The sequence below is a fragment of the Taeniopygia guttata genome, chromosome 20 (genome assembly GCF_048771995.1).
Source record: "Taeniopygia guttata chromosome 20, bTaeGut7.mat, whole genome shotgun sequence".
Lineage (NCBI taxonomy): Eukaryota > Metazoa > Chordata > Aves > Passeriformes > Estrildidae > Taeniopygia > Taeniopygia guttata.
In genome coordinates, this window is record NC_133045.1 from 7,715,018 (window position 1) to 7,738,365 (window position 23,348).

General features: G+C 46.0%; 1 protein-coding gene across 3 annotated transcripts in view; it reads left to right on the forward strand.

Moving 5' to 3' along the window:
• Positions 1–3,113: 3,113 nt before the first annotated feature.
• The window catches only part of CTNNBL1 (catenin beta like 1), a 47,273-nt gene continuing 27,038 nt past the window's right edge, over positions 3,114–23,348 (forward strand). Inside the window, exons 1-7 of one of the 3 annotated variants that reach the window (XM_030288511.4) lie at positions 3,114–3,272; positions 10,633–10,821; positions 12,963–13,069; positions 13,909–14,048; positions 17,661–17,758; positions 19,931–20,024; positions 20,742–20,833. In XM_030288511.4, coding sequence (XP_030144371.1) covers positions 3,243–3,272; positions 10,633–10,821; positions 12,963–13,069; positions 13,909–14,048; positions 17,661–17,758; positions 19,931–20,024; positions 20,742–20,833 — 750 coding nt within the window. In that variant the 5' untranslated portion in view covers positions 3,114–3,242. The remainder of the gene's footprint in view (positions 3,273–10,632; positions 10,822–12,962; positions 13,070–13,908; positions 14,049–17,660; positions 17,759–19,930; positions 20,025–20,741; positions 20,834–23,348) is intronic. The other 2 variants (XM_072916977.1, XM_072916978.1) reach the window with 2 other exon arrangements.

Consider the following 23,348-nt stretch of genomic DNA (forward strand, 5'->3'; position numbering starts at 1 on the left):
AGAGACCTGAATCCCAACGATCTCCGTGTGCGTGCCTGTCCCAGACTGCTCCATCTGTCTGCGGTGACACCGCGCGATGCCGGCGGGTCGCAGGGACGGGCTGTGATTCCATCTGATGCCCATTGTTCCCTTGCTGGCGGCTCAGTCCTGTCCAGGCACACGGTTTTGGTGCTCTGGGAGGCTGAGCACACGGAGGGAAGTGAGTGTTGGGATGGTGGAGGTCCATATGGCTTATGCCATACTCGTCACTAGAAGAAAGCATCTGATCTGACGGTGCCTCCAAAGAACAGCCCCTGGCCTGCTTTGTTTGGTGTGTGACCCCCTGGTGTGGCAGAGCTGGATGGACCACCATGCCTGTGGATTCTCTGCTGTGGAACAGGGTCTCCTCAATGTTCAGCAGCCCCTACCCTCTGTGGGAGGACGGGGGCTCTGTGGCCATTCTCCTTTCCTGCTTCAGTGGGACAGCAGGCTGGGAAAACTGCTGCCTTTCCCTTTAAGCATCATCCCTGCTTAATTCGATGGTTTTGAGTCCCGGCTCATGATTTCTGCAGCAATTTGGGCTGAGATTTCTCTCTTTCCCTCCATTATCCACTCTGATTAACTCAGCTGGCCCTGTCAGCTCCCATTCGGCGCGGGAGCCCTGCGAGAGCCTGTTAAAATGCATGAGCCTGTGGCAGTCGCTCCACTGCCCAGCGAGGCTGAACCGGGGAAAGGGGCTGCAGGCAGCAGGGTGGTGGGGCTGGGGACTGTGGGGGTCCAGGGACAGGCTGCAGGTGCTGTGGGGGTGCCAGTGTCCCCCTCTGTCAGTATGGGGGTGTCCTGGCCAGAGCTGAGCCAGGGGGATACCCTGTGGGGTGCAGGACCCAGTCCCCCCCCATGCCAGGCTGTTGGGCAGCTGAATCTTCCCCCATGCAAAGGCTCGTTTCCCATTCCAGCTCTGACTTGTTCCCTTTTTCTCATTTTAATAAAGACGAAAGCATCCGGAAACGCGGCTGCACCCGCCGAAGAGCGAGATCTGACATAATTAAAAAGTGGCTTCAATCAGGCTGTTTTCCTAATGGTTTGTCATATCAGCCCGCACGGCCCTGCACCCCCTGTGCTCCCAACCCCCTGAGGCATCATTTACATTTCTTAATAACCCCTCATTAATATTCATGACGTGGGGAGGGTAATAACGGCTGAGTGCACACCACTAATTCAATTTCAGCGTGCCTCAGTGTGTTTAGTTAATCACTGGGGGACCTGGGTTACTCAGTACAATTATTTATTCGGAATTAGATCTCGAGGCATCTGGGTTGAAACCTGAACTCGGAATAAAATTAAACCAGGATTCTCCTCCTCTCCTCCTCCTCCCACCTTCGCTCCCATCCATGGTTCTGAGCATCCCCTGCAGCCCTGCTTTGCTGGGGTGAGGATCTGGCATTTCCACGCTGAGACCATTGCATCAGCCTCATCTGCAGCTGCTGCTGGGTCCTGGCTCCTCTGTGCCCCTCCAGGGAGAAGTGTCAGGAAAGGCCTGGGGACATGGTCAGCCCCGAGGGTGGCACCCCATTGCCTGTGGAAGTCAGGAGTCCTTGTTCTCCTGACCAAGCCAAGGCCCAGGGTTTGCTCCAGCCTATCCAGAGCCTTCAGCCCCTTACCTAGCTTTGTTGCATGTTCCACCTGGGAGAGGCTGGTGCCAGCCCCAGCACCACTCAGCTGCTCGTCTCCATCCTTCATTTATTTCCTTGAGAGCTTTCTTAATACTTTGGTTTTGCTCCTGGTTTCGCTTTTTAATTCAGTGTTTTGTCCCTGTGCTCCAACTCACCTTATTGGATAAAAATTCCGTTATTGCATCCTGCCCTGTAGGACTGGATGAGAACTGAGCTTCCCAGGCTCAGCAGTGTGGTGCCTCGGTTCTTCAAATTCCTGCTTTTGTTTTTTTGAGTGATCCCCCGGCCTTTGAGTCCTGTCAGGGAGGTGAATTGAACATTTTCCATCCCTTTCTTTAATTGGAAGCTCGAGGTGAAGGTACTGGCTGTGCTCAGGTTGGGGCTCTGCTTGTCACTGATGGTTTTTGCCTCCCCCCAGCTCCTCCCAGAGCTGCTCCACTCAGCAGGAATGAGGTGCAGGGGAAGGCCTGGGGCAGGAGCAGCTCACCATATTCCGTATCTGTGGGTGGTCAGTCCTTATCTCCACTGCTCTCCGTGTGTGTGCTACACCTGCTTTTTGTGTTTATCCCTGGGTGGGGGTCAAGCTTCCCAGTAGCTGAATCCTGTTCCCAGTATGTGCCAGTACCCCTCGAGGGTCTCAAATTGTGGAGGTTGCACAGCTGGGGAATTATCTGAGCACTCAGTATCCCAAAGCCAGATGAGCTAATAATTATCTTCTTTTTATCTCATCTTTAACATGCAGATTTGTTGAGTTAATTTTGCCATGACCGATCTCCTATATTTTCTTGAAACAATGGGGGATGCGAGGGACTCCTTCAAAAACATTATATATTTTTTTAATTTTCTGAGATTCCTCAAACCAGACTCCTGCTGAGATAACTGCGTAAGCGCTGTGATCATTATAAAAAAATATTTTAGCTCAAAACTGTTTGTTTTTTTTTTTATTAAAGCATAGCTGCAATAAATTCAGCAGGATTTTGGCCGAGCTGCCTCTCTCCTAATTATTCTTATTTGTTAAATTGAGAAACGCCTCAGTCTGTGCGGGGTTCTGCATCTTGTGGAATTACAGGGCGGTTCGTCACTGCCGCACTGGGAGCGCCCTCCTGGCGTGTTCCGAGGCGACAGCGGTTCCTGAGGCGGCCGTGAGTGGCCACGGGAGAACGCCGGTCCCGCCGTCCCGGGGCTGCGCGGTGTCGCCTCCCCGCCGGTGACACCGGCCCGGGGCACAGCGGGGACGGCAGCGCCGGTGCCCGCCTCGCCCGTGGCGAGCGCTCCTGTCCCCGGGGGTGTGTCAGGCTCTCGCCATCCCCCCGCTCTGCACCGTGCGGCACCGGGGAGCCCCGAGCCGCGCCCCGGGACCCGCAGGCGGCCCCGGTAGCCCCGCTCCCCTTCGCGACAGCGCCGCGCTGCTTTACGGCAGTGTGGCGCCTCCCCGCCTCTCGCTTTCCGGCAGTGTGGCGCCTCCCCGCCCCTCGCTTTACGGCAGTGTGGCGCCCCCGCCGCCCGGCCTGCGCTGCCTGCCTTACGGCAGCTGTCGCGCGGCCCCGGTGGTTTGCGACAGGCTCCCGGTGGCGGGGCCCGGTGGGTGCGATGGACGTGGGGGAGCTGCTCAGCTACCAGGTGAGCTCGGGAGGCTGGGCCCTGCTGCGGGTGCCGCGGTGCCCTGCGCTGCCGTGGCCCCGCTGCGGCGGCAGCGATGCTGCTCCAGCTCCGGTGCGGCCGCGGGCCCGGGGCGGCCGCCGTGCGGGGCTCACCGGCCGCACTCGGTGCACGAGGTCTGGTTATTGTCGCTAAGTTCTGGGGGTCTCTCCCCTTCTTGGGCGCGGCGGTGCCCGGTAGGAGCGGATTCCCGGGGCTCGGCAGCGTTGCCGGTCTCGTTTCGGCACAGACCGGTGCCTGCCGGGGCTGCAGCGAGGCCTCTCCTCGTTCCGTGGCTGTTCCAGCGTGTCTTTCTCCCTGCTGTACGACAAAAACCCTTTAAATTTCATTTTTTTATCAAAATACGTTTTTTAAAGTTTTCTTTATAAAAGTTTTCCTTTACTGGGCGCGTTTCGTTCCCTCGCCCTGCGCTCACTGCTGGCTCGCTGTGTGCAGGTGCTGTATTGTCCCAGGAGCAGATTTCGGGTGTTCCCTGTGGAACAGGGAATGAGCGTTGGAACTGCAGGAATATTTGGATACCTTGGCTGGGATAATGCCGGGCTTGGCTTCACTTCTCAGCCCCTGGGTGAGGAGAACACCCCGAGGCGTTGTCAGAGTGTAAGAGTGGCCAGGTCTGCTCCCGAGCTGAGAGCGCAGAATTCCTGCTGGAACTCGGTGCCCTCCTGCTGTGCCCCATTCCGTGGGGCACAGAGATGAAGTGAAGGGAGTGTCTTGCTGTTCACTCCATGTTTGTGCTTTGGGAATGCGTTCTTTGGAGATGCTCAGGGGAAAAAAGGCAAGTTGCTGTTGGGTTTGAGAAGTTTCTCAGCAGTTTTCCCAATGGTATTGAAGTTTCTGGGGCAGTCTGAGAGCTCCACTGGATTCTTCCTTGATAATCTCCGGGATGTTTCCTTCTGTGGATTGCTCTGTCTCAAACATCCCTCCACATCCTGCTGCATCCAACAGCACAGCCCTGCTGGTCTGAGATCTACTCCACTTCTGTATTTCTCTATCTTTTTCAAATGTGATTTTTGAACATCAAATTAGAATTTTCATTCCTTACATTCCTTTGATTCTTTGGCCTTCTCCACCCCATCTGGGGCTTAGCAATGCCATCCCTTACATGTCTGGGATGCAGGTTAAGACACAGAAATTTAACAGGTAAACCTGAATGAATTTTCTCGTTTTTTAGCCAGGTTCCAATTTGGGGTTTTGTTAGTTGGTTTTTCTCTTGCTCTCAGAATGTGAGCTCTCCTGGGTTCCCTCCACTCTGGAGGGGAGTGTCCATCCACTTTGCTTTGCTCGCTTGGATTTTGTGCAGCTTTCCCTTGGATGAGCTTTCAGCACGGTCAGGGGGTGATTGCTTGTGACAGTGGGGGCTCTATTCTGTCGAGGTAAAGAAATGCTGCTTAGCTGCAGGGTATCTAAATTTTAATTTCATTTCTTGCTGCTAAAATTGTTCTTAGCTGTGGGGAAAAGCATTCTGCAGCTTTCAGCCAGCTGCTGAAATAGTTCCTGAAGGATTTGTCCTGGCTCTGTGTGCTCCTGGGCAGCACAGCTGAATGCAGGTGCTTCTTGTGTCACTAGCTGAGGTGGTGCTTTAGTGAGCTTTGGAAGCCAGTGGTGCTGAATTCAGACCTCCAGAGCTGAGGCAATGGTGAGTACAGGTGAAAGAAGTGGAGGAGCAGAAGGCAGGCAAATAGCTCTGCTTCTGAGAAAATGAGATTCCCTTCTGTGAGGGCATTTCCTGCTGAGAGGTGGGGAAAATAGTTGGAAGCAGCAGATTTCACTGCCTCCCATCCTGTGGGTCAGGCTCTGCCTTTGGGGAGGGTGGCTTGAAGAAGATGGCCAGGGGAGGGTGGCTTGTCAGCTCACCCAGCAGCTCCTGGCCCACTCCAGCCCTGGATTTGGGAGCTTCCCTGCTCTGGGCTGGCTCAAGGTCTCCTTGGCTGTCCTTATCGAGGGATGGTACCGGCTGTTGGGGAGGTGGTGTTGTGCGTCAGCTCTCTGATTTTAATCTCCTGCTGTAAATGAGTTGGTCTTCTCAACCTCCCTCAGTACAACCCAAAATAATTGCTTTCCTCTTATACTGTTTTGAATTTTCTCCTCTAAATGTGTAATCTGTGCCCTTGCTTCAGCAAGAAGATGTTCTCCCTCAGAGCCAAACTTGGCGTGGAAGACTGCAGGCACCATGCCACCAATTCAGCACCAAGTGTCTGCCAGAACGGGAAAAGAAACCTCTTGCAACAAAAAATACAATTAAACAGCACCTGGCCGTTTATACAAAGCTCAGGAATCCATAAACTTTACGTGTTGCTGCAAAACAGTTGCAGATGGTCTAAAGTGATGATTAAATATTGCTGCTGTTTGCCCAGATCCTCCGTGTTTGGTCTCTGATTACAGAGGGTAATTAAGAGGATAAAGCCAACTCCGGGGCTATTCAGAGTCTTCTTTCAGTTGTTTTGGGAGGGAATAAGGGACATTATTTGAATTCTCATTAAAGGCAGATTTTATCACCGTGAGTAATCATTGCAAAGCGCTGCTTTTTTGCTGGAATGTCAGTAAAATCAAGTAGCAGAAGAAGCAGTGTGGGATGGGGTGAGATCTGCCTCCACCCGCTGGGCCATCTCCCCGCGCTCTGTCAGGGCTGGGTGTGGTGTGTGCAGGGATGGATCTCTGTGCATCCACGGGGGCACATCATCATTTCTGCTGCTGGTACGGATAATTTGCTGTCAATTTGCAATGTAATGGATGCATCTGATGGTAGGGGCAGCTCAGCTGAGCTGGTTGTTGACTGCTTACAGAATTATTATCCCAGTAGCTCCTGTCCTGGCAGCAGTTAAAACAAGGAGCCGACACTGGCTCAGCTGTCTGCCTCATCCCTTGGCTCTGCTTCTGGGAGTACAGCCCCATGCTGCCAGAGCTGGCTTGGTGCTCTCATAGGGTGGCAAGTCAATCTCTAGTTTACTTCCCAATGTATTGTCTTTGACCACCAAACCAGAGGGTGTCAAGAAAGATCCCTGTCCTGCGCCTCACTGGTGTGTTCCTTGGGTGGTTCAGAGCCTCGCAAGGGAGGCTGGAGGGCACAGGGGTTCCTTCCCTCTGAAATGAATACTCTATGTCCATGTGGGTACAGTGTGCACCTGTCATTGCATTTGCCTCAGATTGTGTGATTTGGAGCTCTTGGGTCTCTGAGATTTCTGATTTTCCTGGGGTACCAGTTCTTCCAGTTTTTAGCACTCAGACCCTGCACCATTTAGAAGTGCGTCATACCTCAGGAAGAAAACGCATGGCAAAGTGAGATTGATAGTTGCCTGGTTTATCACAAACATTGGAAACAAAATTAGGAAGTCATAGGAGATTCCTCTGGAGATTAGGATCCCAAACTGACAGCTGCTGTGCTGCATTCTGAGATGGCTCTTTGGAGCGGGCTGGGATGTGGGCACAGAAGCGGCATCATTTATGAAGATTTATTTCAGATTTCATTAAGAAAAAATTTCTGAGCTTCACAGTAATGAGGTTACTTGCAAAACAGATACCTTAGTAATATGAAACTCCTGAGTATTTCCTGAAAAATATGAAACTACTGAGACCTCTCTAATCCTTCCTTATGTTTGGCAAAGGCTGAAGCAATCAGGATTCTGAGAAATGTGTATTCTGATTTCGTGGAGTACTTGACCCTGATATTAATGTGCAGTCACTGCTTGGAGGGAGCCCAGGGGCTCTGGCAGATTATTGTGCTTTGGTTTAGGACATTGTTTCCCTGTTCCTCCTGGCACATGTGGTTGGTGCTGCTCCTGCTGCCCACACCGAGGTCAGGCTCGGCCTTACCTGGCTGTGCATAGACCAGGACCTGTGTCAGGTGTGTCTGGGGAAAGTCTGCACCCAAAGGCTGGGCCCCAGGGAGTGTCTGTCAGCTAACAGACACAACCAGTCCGGGAGGACTACAGGAGAAAGGGAAAGATAATTCTCCCGTTCCCAATTACCCAATTCTGTTTACTTTTTCATATTTTATAAACAGTAGCTTTTTTTAAACCCTTTTGTATTCATTGGTTTTTGTGTGGTGCTATCAGTGTTAGATTTAAATGAAAATGCCTGCTGAATAAATTACTGTGAATGCCCTGCATTCATCAGGAACAGAATTAAGCTTAGCTAACATAACAATTGAAAAATGCTTTTCTTGTGCATTTTCTAATGAATTCTAACTTCTTGCCAGATTCACCTTAGCACAACTAAGTAAAAAACCCCACATTTTGTTTATCAAATGATTAACTTTCCCTTTTCTACCAGAAAGGCATCACTTGTGCAGATGTCTGTGAAGCTGTGGAATTGGTTAAATAAATGTGTTTGGACACAATCTGTGTGTTTGCCGAGTGAAATGCACCAGGTTTGGTGCAGCAACCTATGGGCTTAATTCTTGCTAGTTGGTAACAGTCCTTTGCAAAACACAAATGCAAACCCAAGATGGAAATCAATGAACAGAAATTAATGCCTGCCTTAAATCAGCTGTTCATGACTGTGCATCTCTTGTGGAATGAGCAGGACCCAGGTGTTCCACTCGGGCCTTGGTTTCGTGGCTTTAATAAGTGCTGGTTGGGAACGGCAATGTTCTTAGCGAGGTTTTGCATAACATCAATAAGGAGAGGCAAAGCCTTAATGCCTGCTTAATAGCGTTTGCCCAGAATTCAATTACTGCCTATTGCCAGGCTGCTGGCAGCGTTAATGATCGCACACGGGGCACTTCCATGATTTATCATAATGATTCTGCTGGGTGTTAGAGACGCCTCCCCCAGCAATGCATAAATACAAAAAAGGGTAAAATAATTGAGATGGAAGCAAGGGTGTAAATTCTGATCTTGAGGATTGTGTACTCAGAGGAAATAGGGATGGTTTCATGATGGAGTTTTAATTTAGGTTTTGTTCTAGGATGCAGTCCCTTCCTATGGCACATTACTTTGCATCTGACAGACCCCAGTTCCCTCTGCCTCCCATTACACCTCAGGCTTGCCAGGGGCTTTGGTCCTTTTTAATGTTTAGAAATAAAGAGTGAGGATTGAGATTCTAATTCCAAATTAGGACCATCCATGACAAATCTTGTTGAGCTTTAGATGTAAATTTTGGGATTTATGTCACTAATTGCTGCATTTGTGTTTGTGACATTAATCTGTCAAAGATGGTTTAGGATGAGTAGGGTATTACCAAGGAGTGAATGGAAGGACATAGGAAGGGCAGGGCCTCTTGTGACATCAAGGACATTGAGTAAGGAGTGTGGATTTACTGAAGCTTTTTCCTTGCATCATGTCATTTAGAAGAGCACCTTTTCCTTATTCTTTTTATGGGATTGCTGGTTGTTCAGGGAGTGTTTGAATTATTAGTTGTTGTCAATGACACATTTTTTTCCAAATGGATCTATGTGAAATTATATTTTAATGTACCTAGAAGATAAGTAATAGGAATCTGCTTAAAAAAAAAAAAAAAAACCAACCCAAATCCACAAAACCCTCCAAGCAAATAAATTTTTCATTTCACAGAATCTCTGGGTATGCTTCCACGTCATGGCTATTGAATTATGAGCTGAGTAACTGCTTTAAAAGTGCATGGAGGCACTTTAGAAAGGTTTTAAGTCAGGAATGTACCATCTGTAATGGAAATGGCAAAGAAGATATAGGGAGAAAGGAGACAGATAACAGAGCTTGAACAGGTTTGCCTGGGAGCGAGCAGATACAGCTCTGATTTGTGCTAATGTGTTGTCTGGGAAACTTGATTCTGCATCTTCCCTAAAGTGGTGACAAGGTGGTAACCCTGAAAGCAAGGTGATCCCAGCCAGGCTGCTGTCTGGCCTGCTTCTTAACTATAATTAACTCCTCATGTGCTTTTTGGGGTTGGCAGGGGGGGGCCTTTATTTTTTTACATCTCCTGAAAGCAGCATTTTCTCTGGAGCAGATGATTTACCAGCTTGTCATTGGGCTGTGCCACTGGTGCAGCATGTGGTGGAATTGGAACCACAGCTGGATTCCCTTAGGAGCCTGGAAGGTTTATTACCCTCTGCAGCCCAAAAGTTCCTAACCTGCCAGGGAGCTGGAAATTCCCATCTTGATGGTCACTCTAGTGCCAGACCTTGCGGGAGGATGACTGTCACTTATTTCCTCTGCACCTTTCTTTGGATCAAACATGAGAAGGATCTCAGTTTCACATAAAAGCAGGGCCTGTGTTCATGGAAGCCTGTTGTGACTTTTGCCATTTTAGGCAAAGGGTCCCACAGAGCAGAAGAGTAGGGGCTGCCTGCCAGGTGGTGTTTTATAAATTAAGATGGACATGTGTTAGACCTAATGAGGTTACAAAATCACCTACCAAGTGGCTTGAGCAGTGATGTAAAGTAAAAGTACTTTTGTTATTATTTTATTATTCTTGATACATACACTCATTTTAAATAGTAAAGAATTAAGCTTTGTTTTGCTGTAGTTATAGAACATAGAGTACTCCTGTTTCAGCTTGATTGTCCTTCAAAAATGTGAGAGACCAAATTTAATGTCCTTGTAGTTTTTGAAGGGAAAGGCTTTTCTTCTGTTGCAAACGCTTTTATAACTGTTTCTACCTGAATGAAAACATGGGATTAGGATTAATGGACTTCTTCTTGTCCTTGGCGAATTACCTTTAATTTTGACAATCGTCTAGAAATAGTGGAATAAAACAATTGGTTGTTCCAAGCAAACCATGATGGTTTGGGCACTGTTTAATCCAATGCCAAGCCCCTGCAGAGCTGCAGCAAGCAGCAGTATTCCTTGTCCTGCCTACTCTGAGTTGGGCTGATTCTGCTTTTACTTGTCAGCAGACTTGAGACAGAAGGATGGGGGTGAAATGGGAGGCACACAGGAATACAATATAATCTTGTATACATTGTGGGTAAAACATTATCTTTCCCTGCTGTCTGCTGAGCATATCAGTCTGTTGGCTGTGAAATGTGGGGTTGTCTCAGCTGAGTCAGCAGACTGGGGTTCCTTGATTGGCAGCTGTGCCCCACTGAGCAGGGCTGTTCGGCCACTCCTTGTCTGTGCACTCCTTGTCCTTGCTGTCTATGAAGATATTTTCCCGTGAATTGTGTTCATAGATCAAAGAAGGTAGGATGTTGACACAGCTCTTGGCAGAGGCATTCATCTACTCATGTGATGTTCCACTTCACTAAATTAATTTCCTTTCCAGTTTTCAGAGTTGTTAAGTGTCGTGTAAGCAAATCTTTTAAACTTGTAAGAATTTCCTCAGTATGGCTTGTAATATTGGTATTCTGGTTTGCAAGGGTCACTAAACACTTGTATTCATTCACCTTTTATTTCTCTGACTTCAGCCTAACAGAAGCACAAAAAGACCCCGTGATGAAGAGGAAGAGGAAATCAAAGCACGTCGGAAACAAGCCAGTGCCCGAGAGCATGGTCGTCATAGGGAAGAGGAGTCTGCTGCCCTGGAAGAAACTGATGATGAGAAGAAGAAACTTCTTCAGATAATTGAGAGGGATGGAGAAGAGGAAGATGAGGAAGTAAGTCCTCTGGGAAAGAAGAGGCAGTGGAAATAATCAAACCCCAAACCCTTTCTCTGTGATTTCCATTTCTTGCCATGTAGGTGGGGAGGCTCATACAGCTTGTGGATTTACTTTCCTGCCCTGCGGGGTGTTCATTAATTTCAGATTTTTCAAATATATCAGCTGCAGATTTAAAGCAGGGGCAAAAGGGAGAGGGCTTTTAAATCTAATCTCTCTTTGGTCTGAGAATACCCAGATCACCTTCTACAGTATATTTTTAGGAAACAATTTCTGTGTTCTAACCAATTTCCTGACTGTTGTTCTCATCAGTACCCCCAGCCATGCAGCTTCTTCCCCTCTTTCTAGCTGTGCAGCAGCAAATAAACAAACATTCTTCTGTACAAGAAAGGTCTTGGGTCAGAGGAGGGGGGTGGCATCTGTCAAGGGTAAGTGATTTCAAGCCTTGGAGACAGAAATCCAATGCTGCATTGGCCTTTCTGCCAAGGGCCAGGGAAAAGATCACTTTATAAATGTGACACATGGATTGGTATAAATCTAGAAGATATTTGCTTCTTGCTGCCTGTGTCCTGTTTGATAAAAAAACAAGTGATATTCACCACTGCAGAATTGTGTAGTTTTGTAAAATATCATTGTCCTTTGTATACAGCATTGCCAACATCTGTCTTTGAGAATCTCCCTCTTTTTTTGATGTTGAGCTATTGCCATGGCAGTTGTTGCTGATAGCAGAGAAAGATAATGCAGGATTTCTGTAGCATTTCAACTCCAGGGAGGATGGATCGAGAGAAGAGTCCTCCTGACTGGCTGGAGTCTTGTGGATTCCTGCAGTGTGCCAGACCCTCATCTTTGTCAAGTGGAGTCCTCCCAGCCAGACAATTTAAAGGCTGAAAGTCCAGGCTTTCTATAGAACTCAAATCTCTTGTTTATTACTTTGGACTGCAGTTAATATAAGTGCCATTAAAATGTGCTTTGTCCCAGTAAATTTGATGTGAAGAAGCTAATCTGTAGGACACTGCAATACTGAATGCAAATTCAATACAAGATATAAAGCAGATCCTAATGGAGATATTATAGTGATATGTGTTAGAGGAAGCAAAGAATCAAAGGGAACGGAAGGAAGCAGTGTCAGCATGTGTGGGTTGAAATCCCACTGCAAGCAGAATGCTTTGGGCACCGTAGTATTGATTGGCTGAATGGGGTGGTGACATGAGTGGGATGGCAATGAGACAGGTTGGGCAAAGGAGCGGAGGAAATCCAATCATAACTGAAGGCTGGGGCTGGTGCTGTTACTGTAATGGAGTTTGCTGAAGAAATGGAAGTTTTCTATCTCATACCAGGTTCCTGATTAGAGTCACTGACCAAAGAATCTGCAACACCAGCAGCAGCTCTTGATTTAATCCTGAGCAGGGGATGAGCACAAAACTTGGCTAAAGATGGGAGGGTGTCTGGTTTGGTTTTTGTTTTGGGAGCTTCTCTTAAATAGTGGTTGTAACACAGTCAGAGGAGAGGGAAGAGGTTACACAGGGAAATCTATATCATCAATTTTTTAATAAAAGAAGTGCATTAAAGTCATAAACTAAGGAAAATGTTTGTAGGTGTCAGAGAGGCAGCCGAGGTTGCATTGCTGCTGTACAGTAAATATACAACTCCAGCTGAGAAAGACCTTAGGAGCATTTACAAAATAAAGAGAAAATACTAGAGTAGAATATTGATTTATTTTTTTTCTTCAGGAAAAGGCTTTAAGATAGCAGTGAAAGCTTATCCAAGTGAGGAAAATGCAGAAGAACATAAATTCGGGGCAGTTAAATGTAGACTTACAAAAAGCAATAGCACAGCAAGGGACTTCTGCAGAGAAGCTCTCCCTGGGAACAGGCTGTGAGTGCAGGTTTGCTCTATGTCAGAAGCAAAAAAACCTCGATATGAACTGGTGGTGCCAGTTTATAACAGGTGTAAAAGAGCAGCTCGAGGTCTGAGCTGGAGTGGGTAGTGATGGCACATGAGGTGTTTGGCAGCTCTCTGCAGTGACATTCCAGCGCTGGCTGGAATTCCCAGGGCCCTGGGCCTGGCTGCAGTCCCACCACATTGCTGATATTTCTTTAGCCATCCAAAGCTCACTTTTCTGCCTTTTCTCATTTGGTCAGGAGGAACCTTTGGATGAAAGTTCAGTGAAGAAGATGATTCTCACCTTTGAGAAGAGATCCTACAAAAACCAGGAGCTGCGGATCAAGTTTCCTGATAATCCAGAGAAGTAAGACTATACTTAACTTTTTTTCCTTTGATTTGCTGGAATTCAGAGGTGTTTTCAGTTACATAAGGCTTACATAACGGCAGTTGTTGCCTTGTAGTTCTTCTAAATATTATTTGAAACTGACTTTGTTAATTAAAAATGGCTTTGTTGAGACTCTAGTGGGGTCAATATATGGCTGGCAGCACAAAAACTACCATCAGCAATAATTAAAGGTTTCATTCTGTCATTTTTTGTGAAGGTGTGTGCTTGCATACCAGCCAGAGGTCTGTGTAGGGAGGAAATAATTTCATGTTCTCAGTGCTGTGGTGAGCAAAACAGCTGGATGGTCTCAGAGAGCCAGATGTGTGTTTGTGTTCTTGAAGTCTCTTCCTCCCTTCAAGGTGTTCTGTTATTCACATTAAAGGGACTTCTTCCTACAGTTCAATGCCATTATTTTTTGTCCAGTTTGCTGTCCTTTCCCTTACCCAGATTATTTTTATGGACTCCAGACTCATACAACCCACAGGCTAATATGTGCTAGCTAGGGAAGGTGCAGTGCTGAGCAGAATTTTCTCTACAGGTTTTCTCATGTGTGGTTGCAGCATCTTGATTTTAATTTCTTCTTGAAATTCTAGAACTGATTTACAAAATTGGAATAAATCTGCTTATTTACTCTATGTAAATTATACAGTAGAAATGTTTATGCTGCTGCAGGATTAGACTTCAAGGGGCAGGTGTAGTACAGGGAAGATAGAAATACTGGTGCCATGTGCACCTGGGGTGACAAGTCCCACGTGATGTCTCTTGGAAGGTAGTGGTGTCTTCTTGCTTTTTTGTTACCCTTTTTTGTTTTGCCTCAGGTTTATGGAGTCAGAACTGGATTTAAATGACATCATTCAGGAAATGCACGTGATCGCGACGATGCCCGGCCTGTATCACCTGCTGGTGGAGCTGAACGCTGTGCAGTCTCTGCTTGGGCTGCTGGGACATGACAACACAGATATCCTTCAGTTGTTAAAGCAGCTCTCATGGGAGAGGCTTTCTACAGACTTTTCTGTAATCTCTCATATCCTCTTTCCCAAGCTCCTGTAGATGTTTTTCTCCTCTTCCTACCATACTGAATTTATGTGTTGGTTTTTCATTTTTTTCCCTGTGAAAGCCCTCTTTGTTCAAGTAATATTGATTCTGATTTTTTTTTCACTGCTGTTATTCTCCTTTCTTGTTTTATGACCCTTTCATCTAGTTTTGAGTGGCAGTATTAGGAGTATGAGCAGCGGTGGAGAAGTGGAGGCCTGGGCTTAGCAGCGATAATCTCAGACTGCAAACTTTGAAATAGCCCCAATAAAAATGTTTTCCCCCTTCTTGCTGAGAGCTGAGCTTTCAGGCTGTCAGCTGTTTGTCATGGGCTGGCTCACTACATGCTTCACCTTAGTTTGTGAATGTGCCCTCTTCATGTGCTCATACCTTTAGTTTAGTGTGCACAGAACTCAAGGCTGTGGGTGGCCCCTCTAGTTAAGTACATATCCAGAGACAATTGCTTTTCCATGCTCAGTGAGGTCCTGTGTCACTGACCCTGATCCCTCTGTGCACCTGGCTCTTGTACTTCTGAGGGCATCTGAGAAAGAGATTCCCATTTTGGTAGTGTTGATCAAAAACAGTGCCATTTTTTGAGTATCCTGGTGCCTTGATGCTTAGCTGGCAGCTGGGAACTGGCACTATGCCCAGCTCCCTGCTGTGCAGTCTGTGAAAGCAGACCTCAGACCACTTGGCTTGCAAAATATTCTACAGCAGATTAAGCTGAAAAATTGTTACATGACTTGAGAGATTGCATGTCTGTGTCCTGAAAATATCTGTGGGTGGAGGGAGCAGTGAAGCCCTGTGGAAAGGGCACTGCATGTTGACTTGGGACTCAGGCAGTCCTTTTTCCATTTTTATTGATCCATGGCCTTAGGAAGGTAATTTATTCTTTACTTCTTTATGTGTAAAGCAGGTGATAACACTTACCAGTTTTCCTGAGGTGTTTTAGAATATACAATGTGAAAAGGCCTGTTAGTGCTGCATGTTGTGGTCTGATGCACAGATCTTGGTTTTCTTTTTTAGCACTTTTCTTTATAGCACCATCTATTGAGAATTCATAATTCATTCTTTCAAAGTGGGTGCAGTGATCAGAAACTAAAAAACCAAAACATAAATATTTTATTGCATGGCAGTTTATATTAGTGAGCACTATGTTTGGGTATTTTGACTTGCATCAGGTGGAACCTTGATGTGGTGAATGCTGGTCCCTGCAAAACAGTAAACCCCACAGCTTCCCTTATCCAAGATCTGCAAGGAAATGGCTCTCAAATAACTGTTAACAATTTATGTTGTACAGGGGGAAGCTCCTCCCATGCAAATCCAATTTTGTGGTTACTGTAGTTTAATTATTTATTTTATACCAGACACCACAGACTTGTTTGTACTATGTGCTTTTATATTGAATTTCTCATTCATAGGGAAAAAAGGAACTGTGGGAATATTGACTGGGATAGCAGAGCTGTTTTCCAGATAAAGTGCACCAGAGTACAGCTTGCTTTGTCCTGTCTGCTGTGGAAAGCTTTGTGCTGGGGTCACTACTGCTGTCAAAGTCTTGTCAGGGTTTCCAGTGTGAACTCTTTTTATTTGGTTTGCAACTTGCCTGTCAGTGAGTTTATGGGTAGGAATTTGGCTTGAGAACTGCAATTTTGGGAAAAGTATATTTCTTGTTATAAAATTGCTAAAGTGTTTTGAGCTCCCTTGGAAGCAGAGAGTGCTGCTGCTTACATACAGGGTAGAAACTCTATTGAAGTGAAGCATCTAGACATAAAGCTGAATTGATACAGCTCATGTTTTCTAATGATATTTTGTTAAAACAAATGGGAAAATATTTTTAAAATGAGTTCTTCAAGGAGAGAACTAAACAAATGGCTCTTCACATGCAATTTAAATGTGGTGTCTTGAGGGACTAATGCAAGGAGACAAAAGCAATGTCCAGGGGGAGCAAATAATCTGCTGAATGATTCATACAGTTTTACACAAAACATGTGAATGAAAGATGATCACCAACAAGATTTTATTAACAAAAGACATGAAAGCCTCAAGCGAGGCTTTGCTTTACTATCTCCTAAATTTTATAGGACAGCTGATACTCTCACTGCAAGCCTCAACAGAAGCTTCCCAGACAGGAATGACCTGCATGATGAACTCTGCAGAGTTCTTTGCTGTGCGTTCTCAAAAGAGCCTGGCTCAGTTATCTTTGTAGCACCCAGGAGACAGCAGAAACCTTCAACTGATTCCTCCCTGAGCTTTCTCTCCCATGAGCTGATGAAACCCCATTCCCTCAATTTGTCTTCATGCGTCCTGTATTAACCCCCAGACCACCTCAGTGGTCCTCTGCTGTCCCAAGCACAGTATGTCAAGGCCTCTCTTTTATTGGAGAGCCCACAGCTGAACAAAATATTCTGCAAATTGTTCCATGAGTGCCAAGGAAGATAAGAATTCCTTCTGTTGACTTGCTGGTTTTGCTCTTGCTGGTGCAGTGTAATGTGTGATTAGCCTTTTTCACTGCAGTGACACTGCGCAGGTGACACTTGGCTGCAGTGACATGCTGGTGACTTGCTGCAGCTTGTCCAGCAGAAAGTCCAGGCTCTCTCTTGCAGAGCTCACCTCTCCAGCCAGCCCCAGCACACAGCTGAATCTCACTAAGAGAAGACAGATGAAAATACTTTTCCTGTTGCTGCTTTTGTGTCTGAGCAAATGCACAAATAGGAGACCTGGGAGCCGCTTTGTCAGCCTGGGCACTTGAGAGAAATCCATCACAGAGTGGTTATTTAGGACATTCAGAAAACCACGTCTCCTGCTCTGCCCTTGGGACGCTGGCAGGATTGATCAGTGTGTCTGAGAGAATAGGGAAGTGGGTCTAATGAGCTGGAATACGTCTTGTCGTACAAGGGAGCTGTGCAGCAGGCAGGGGAGCTGTGTGTTATGCAGCCCAGAGTTAATGAGTGAAAATTGGGCTGGCAGAAGCTCTGCTGTTCCTGCGAGGGCTGCGGTTTGAGGAGTGTGCTGCCCTAATTGGGCTGGGCAGAGGGGGGTGATGCTCCTGCTGCCGGTGGTGCCCTCGTTAGGGGTGTGTGTGTATCAGGTTAGCAGGGCTATCACTGAGAGCAGAATACCCAAATCACATTATTATAACTCATTTCTCTTTGCTTGTGTTCAGTCTTGACAATGCAAGATGGTGCCTCCTTAGACCAACTCCAGCATGTTTGGTTTGAAAAAAATAAGTAACTACCATGAAGAAACAGTAAAATTGCCTGATACGGGAAGCACAGAATCACATTTGTTTTTATCATTCTTAATTGTTCAGATTCCCCAATTTTAGTGTTTCTGGGAAAGGTCTGCTGCAGTAGTCTGTGTGCTCTTGTGTCTGGTATCCTGTGCCCTGCTGCTATGACTGTAATGCATTTTATCACCTCACTGGTAATGTATTGCCAGTTGCTTTGGGGTTGTGTCATAAACGCACTGGCCTAAGAGCCATCTGCTATTGATGCTAAATGTATTTGCCTACCTGTTGGTTGTCCTTAACACCCAATACATGTTTCCATAGCTGTGGTTGACTTGCTGCAAGAGCTGACTGATATTGATACTCTCCATGAGAGTGAAGAAGGAGCTGAAGTCCTCATAGACGCTCTTGTAAGTAGGAAACCCCAGATTATTTCAGTGCCTCAACATATGCTTCAGCCCAGCAATGAACACTGACCCATCCTGCTATCTGCAGCTCTGGGTGTCTTTGCTGCCAACATCATGATGGAGATAGCCAGGAGAAGCCTGTTCTGAACCTGAGACCATGATGGCTGTTTTTGATTAAATGCTGCAGTTTGGGGAGTGAGTGGTAGCACCATTTGCACATTGTTGTGCCACTTCTTTTTAGGAAGGAGCACTGTCATATTGCATGATGTATGTGGACTGGGAGATTTTTTGGTGCAGGGAGGGAGAACAAAGTAATAATATTTGTGACTTGGACAGTGTCCCATTGAAAACAGGAGCTTTGTTTGCATTTCCTTTCTCTCCTGTGAAAAAGTGTGACCTGGGTTCACTCATGGAGAACTGAAGTTTGTTACCCAAAGGACAGTAATACCCCTGTGATCTTTCAGTCTCACCTCTTGCTCAGGAGACTGGTTGTCTTCTACCCAGTAACTCTTTTTTCAAGCCCAAAAATCTGGGCTTGAACTGGGGCATCTGTTGGTGATGGTGGGATTTTTTCTTAACAAGAAGTAAAAACTTGTAAGTTTTCATGTAGCAGAGTAGATGAACTTTAAGGGTGGAGGAGGGTCCAGAAGTAAGGATCTCTTTTGGTATAGAGAGTGAACCAACCCAAAAAATGACCTAGGTGGGTAGGAAATGCATTGGTTGGGGTTAAGTGTTCCTTGCACAGTTAACTCGCTGAGTGCCTCTTGGCCTCTCTGAGGGTGGATTTCCCCTTTTCCTGCTGTTTGTGCTGTATGCCTCCTACTCCCTGGCTGCAGAAGGGGAGTACCAAACCCTCCAGAGAGGTGACGCCCAGCCAAACCTGAGTTTTACAGGTCTGTCCTACCTTGGAGCTGGTGAATTGCTGCCTTTGAGTGTCGCTATGGCTGTGTCTGGTTCTGTAACTATTGTGTTGAATTTGGAAGACAGGAAATAACAGTTTTTCTTTTGTTTGCTTTGTTTGGCTGCTCTGTTTTCTCCTACAATCCTTGTCCAGTCACTATAATGTTACCTTCCAGAGGTTAATGACAGTGCCCAGAGCCCAGTTCCTCCAGCTGGCCTCTGGGCTGTTGTTAATTACTCTGCCTTGGTGGGGAGATTGCTGGGTGATGGAAATGGGAGAGAGGAGCTGCTAGAGAAGATGTTTTCTATAAAATATGTGGAGAGGTAGTAAATCAAGTGAAGTTCTTTCTGTTGTCATTGTCACCAGCCCATTGATAATAGCCATGTTTAGAGGTTTCATTGTCCTGCTTGAAAGAAACAGGTCAGGCCTATCTTGGGAGAAATGTTTAGATATCTGCTTTTTAGATTACTTTTTTCCTTTTAAAATAAAGTAGGTAAAAGGTTGTAGGGTATTTGAAGATTGTTGCTTAGTTTTCTGCAGCAGCCCATATATGTGTTTTTTCCATACATTTACTGAGCCGAAAGCTGGTTAAGAGTGTTTGAATTGGTAATGTTATTTTGTTTAACTGTTTTAAGCTCATGTTCACAGTGGAAAGTTTGCCAGAGTCAAGCTGGGACTCTTACCAATTCGAGTTTTAAAGGTGTATTTTGGTGTGAGCTCTGTGATTCCAGGACTCCCCCCTGCCTCTATAATTTTCCTTAACTCACTGAAGTCAACTTGGTGCATTCATCTTGAGAGGATTAAACGGCAGGACTTCAGCTGGTGACAATTCAACTCTTGGGTTTGGATCTGAGGGTGTGAACATTATTCTGTCAGCTTTTTGTACCTGTTAGGTGGAGGGTCCAGCAGCAGTGTAGGCAGGCAGCAGTGAGCAGCTGGGAGTACTGGCAGTTCTCCCATCCACAGTGGTATGTGAGCCTCATGCTTCAGAATTCTGAGAGATTATAAATCAGGCTGGTTCAGGAAATAAGACTGTGACAAGGTGCATGTTTCACTCCTGATGGTGTTTTGTTTAATCTGAAATACCAAAGTTGTTTCATTAATTAGGGAAAACATAGTGACAGATTTACATGATGATTCCTTCACTTCCTCTGAGATTTTGCAGCAGGGTTGTTAGTGTCTTTTGGTCATGTCTGGCAGGGTGTTTCCTTCGTTGTCTTCTTTTAATTTTTGTTTCTTATCTCTTGATCTTTTCCATGACCCTGGGGATTTAGGTGGAGGGCCAGGTCGTGGCCTTGTTGGTCCAGAATTTAGAGCGCTTGGATGAAAGTGTGAAAGAGGAGGCTGATGGTGTCCACAACACCCTGGGTAAGTGGCTGCTGCACAGCCCCTTGCTTCTTTCTGTGGTTTGTAGCTAGGGATGTGAGTTATCCCTTCCTTTCCCCTCTCCTCTTTTCTCTTGGACTGCCAGCATTGCAGTACAGCATCTGGTACAGCTTTTATTCAAGCACAGCTTGGAATCACTCCTCCCTGGAGCCAGAGTTTGTCCTTTGTTGCATGGCTGCATGAAAGGTGCCTCTTCCCAAACCAGTTGTGTTGGGAGGTGCAGGTACATGGATCACTGCACTGCACCAGAGGCAATCACAGAACTGTTTAGGTTGGTAAAACTCTCTAAGATCACTGAGTCCAGCTATTAACCCAGCACTGCCAAGGCCACCACTAAACCATGTCCCACATCTACACAGCTTTTAAAAACTGCCAGGAAAGTGCTCTGCTGTTCATGTATTTATTATGAACATATCTGTGAGCTATACTTTGTTTCTGTTTTAACAATATATTTAACTTTCAGGTAGTAAAACACCTGCAATTCATGGGAGGACATAACTGCCTCTCTGCTGCCTGATCTTTGCACGGCACAGAACCATTGCAGGGTGGTGCCACTGCTGGCAGTCAGACTGTCACCCACTCCTTGCAGTCCTTTGGGATTGTAATCTCCCAGGACTGTAAGAATGAGAGAGACTGGAAACATGAGATTTGTAATTTTTGATGGGGAAAACCATCTGTTTTCTGTGTCTTTCTTCCCAGGAATCGTGGAGAACATGGCAGAGTTCAGGCCGGAGATGTGCACGGAGGCTGCACAGCAGGGCCTCATGCAGTGGCTGCTCAAGAGGCTGAAGGTGAGCTGGTGTCTCACTTTCCTTCTGCAGACCAGTTAGCACAAAAACTGGGTTAAGAAAAACCAGTTGTGCTTGTGTGTGTTATGAAAGCCCAGTTAAGGACAAAAAGTTATAGTTCAGGGGGTATGTCCTCAGCAGTTTTACTTTAAAGAGACACACTTAGGTTTTGTCTTTATAAATGACTTGCAGTAGAAATTGTCTCTTTTATCTTTTCATATGATTCATATATGTTGGATTTCCACGTGTGAGATCTGTAGGACTATAAAAGCTGACCAGTGAGAGGGAACACTAATATTAACCATTTAATGGCCTTTGCTTCTCATATTTCTAATAATTTTTGAGTTTTAAGTGATGTCTGTGTTTAAATGCTGCTGGGGACGGCTTTTGCTTTGAACTCAGCTAATTGCCTTTTAAATTAAAAGCTGCTTTTCATACTGCATCCTTTGATAGCGAGTTACACAGTTTAACTCTGTCTTGTGTCAGAAAATGCCTAAATATTCACTGGAAAATGCTGTAGAAAAAGAATGGATAGTTCAGCCCTCTCACAGAAATAGTAAAGGAAATATAGCAAGGAAGTTCTGGCTGTTCTCTAACCTGTCAGTAAGGCATTAGTACTTCCATGCTTTAAATGTCTGCATGATTTGAAAGCCTCTGAATTCCAGAAATTCTCCATCAGCTGTGTAAGTGCAGGTACCTCTCTGTGCACTGCACGTATTTGTTAGTAGAAGTAATCTGTAATTTCTCACTACAGGTAGTAACGTAATGATGTCCTTTGCTTAAAAAGAAAAAGTAAAATTAATTTTGGTCTCGGCAGGTAGGTACTGCTGCCTGCCTTGGCATTGCTGTGGCAGCTAAAAGACTGAAAAACTTGGGAAAGCAAAATAGGATTCCCCTGCTTGGTGCCACAGAACATGAATGCTCAGTGGCATTCCAAGCTTGTGCAGGGTGTGTCTCTTGAGTTCCCTGGCTGTGTTAATTCCTGGGTTTGGGGTGTAGGATCAGGCAGGGCTTTTTCTTGCCTGTACAGGGTTGTGGGGAGCTAACAAACCCCTCTCCAGGTGCTTTGGCTCTTGGCAGGGCTTGGTCTTGAATCTCTTTCCCTGACAGATGTGTTTGGGATTTACCCAGGATCTCAGCAGCTGGGTAGAGATGCTGTGGAATGTCTGTGGGATACATTTTAAGATCAGAGTTCTGTCTGGGCAGTGATGAGGACATCTGGCACACAGCACAGAGCATCACTTTCTGTTCCCTGACAACATTTCAGGTCTTATAATTGTATTGTGACTGTCAGAGCTGCATCAGAAGGCTCAGGTGGAGAGCTCATAGCTCACTTCTGCAAACACAAGCAGGGTTTGATGATGTGTGCAGTCTTAGGAGATCAGAATGTTGTTTCCCAGGATTTGCAGGGCAGCAGTTGGTCACCCCATGGCAGAAGCTGGCAGGGCTGTCCAGCACCGAGCACCTTCCCCTCTCCTCCATGTTCTGCCTGGAGGTGTCACCTGGCTGCTGCAAATACCATCCTCTGCAGGGTCATTGGGGATCATATGGAATGAAAAGCTTTATTTAAAGTCAATACTTGGTGGTGTTTGGGGTCTTCCCGCTTTCCATATTTCCGTGTGTGCTTGCACACCATGCTCTGTTCCATGGCAGTGGGTTGGGATGATTGACCCAGCAGCCCTGCATAGGCAGGACTGGCCGCCATGCTGCAGGGAGTTGTGTGTTTGGGGAAAAACTGGGTGACAAATGCTATATTTAAGCCTAGGACTTCCTCTTTTTCCCTTCTTGAACAGGGGAGTATAAATAGCTGGTAACTGATGATTTTTAAACTTGTTTTATTTTATGAATTGCTCAGTAAACCAGGTTGCATTATTATCTAATTGGTTAATGTTCAGTCTGTTTCTGTAGATGAAGCAGCTTTGGCAGCACACAGAAACATTGGATCCAGTTCAGAATCCACTGTAGAGGTTTTTTTTGGGGTTCAAATTCAGCATTTTCATTTCATTATGACTTCGTTAGCATATTTGAGGATGGAGGGAATATCTGAAATGGAAGTTATGTGACTGTGCAGGCAAAACCCATCTCATGTTCTTCTGACTGTCACACTCTGATCCTCACAGGAAACTCTAGTAGTTACTATATAATATTATTGTGATGTATGTTCTGAAATTCTGGTTTTGCTGACAGGTACGGACTTCCAGAACAGGGATAAGCACCATGCACCCACGTAACATTTTGGAAAATAAATCACAGGAAAGAGATTCTGTGTGGCAAACAACTGGAGACTGTTCTTAGGGGTTTTGAGCTACCTTGGCCAAACCTAGTGATATAGGACTGTGTGAAGAATCACAGTGGACCTTCTTCATGTGTGCATGAACCCACATGTACCTCCTATCACCCCTGAATCAAAATTGTTACTGTTCTGTCACTGAGGAAAACTGCAGAATTACTGCAGTTGTATTTTATGTTATGGGCTGCTTGTACGTTTGGTGCTTTGATTAATGTGTTCTTCAAATCA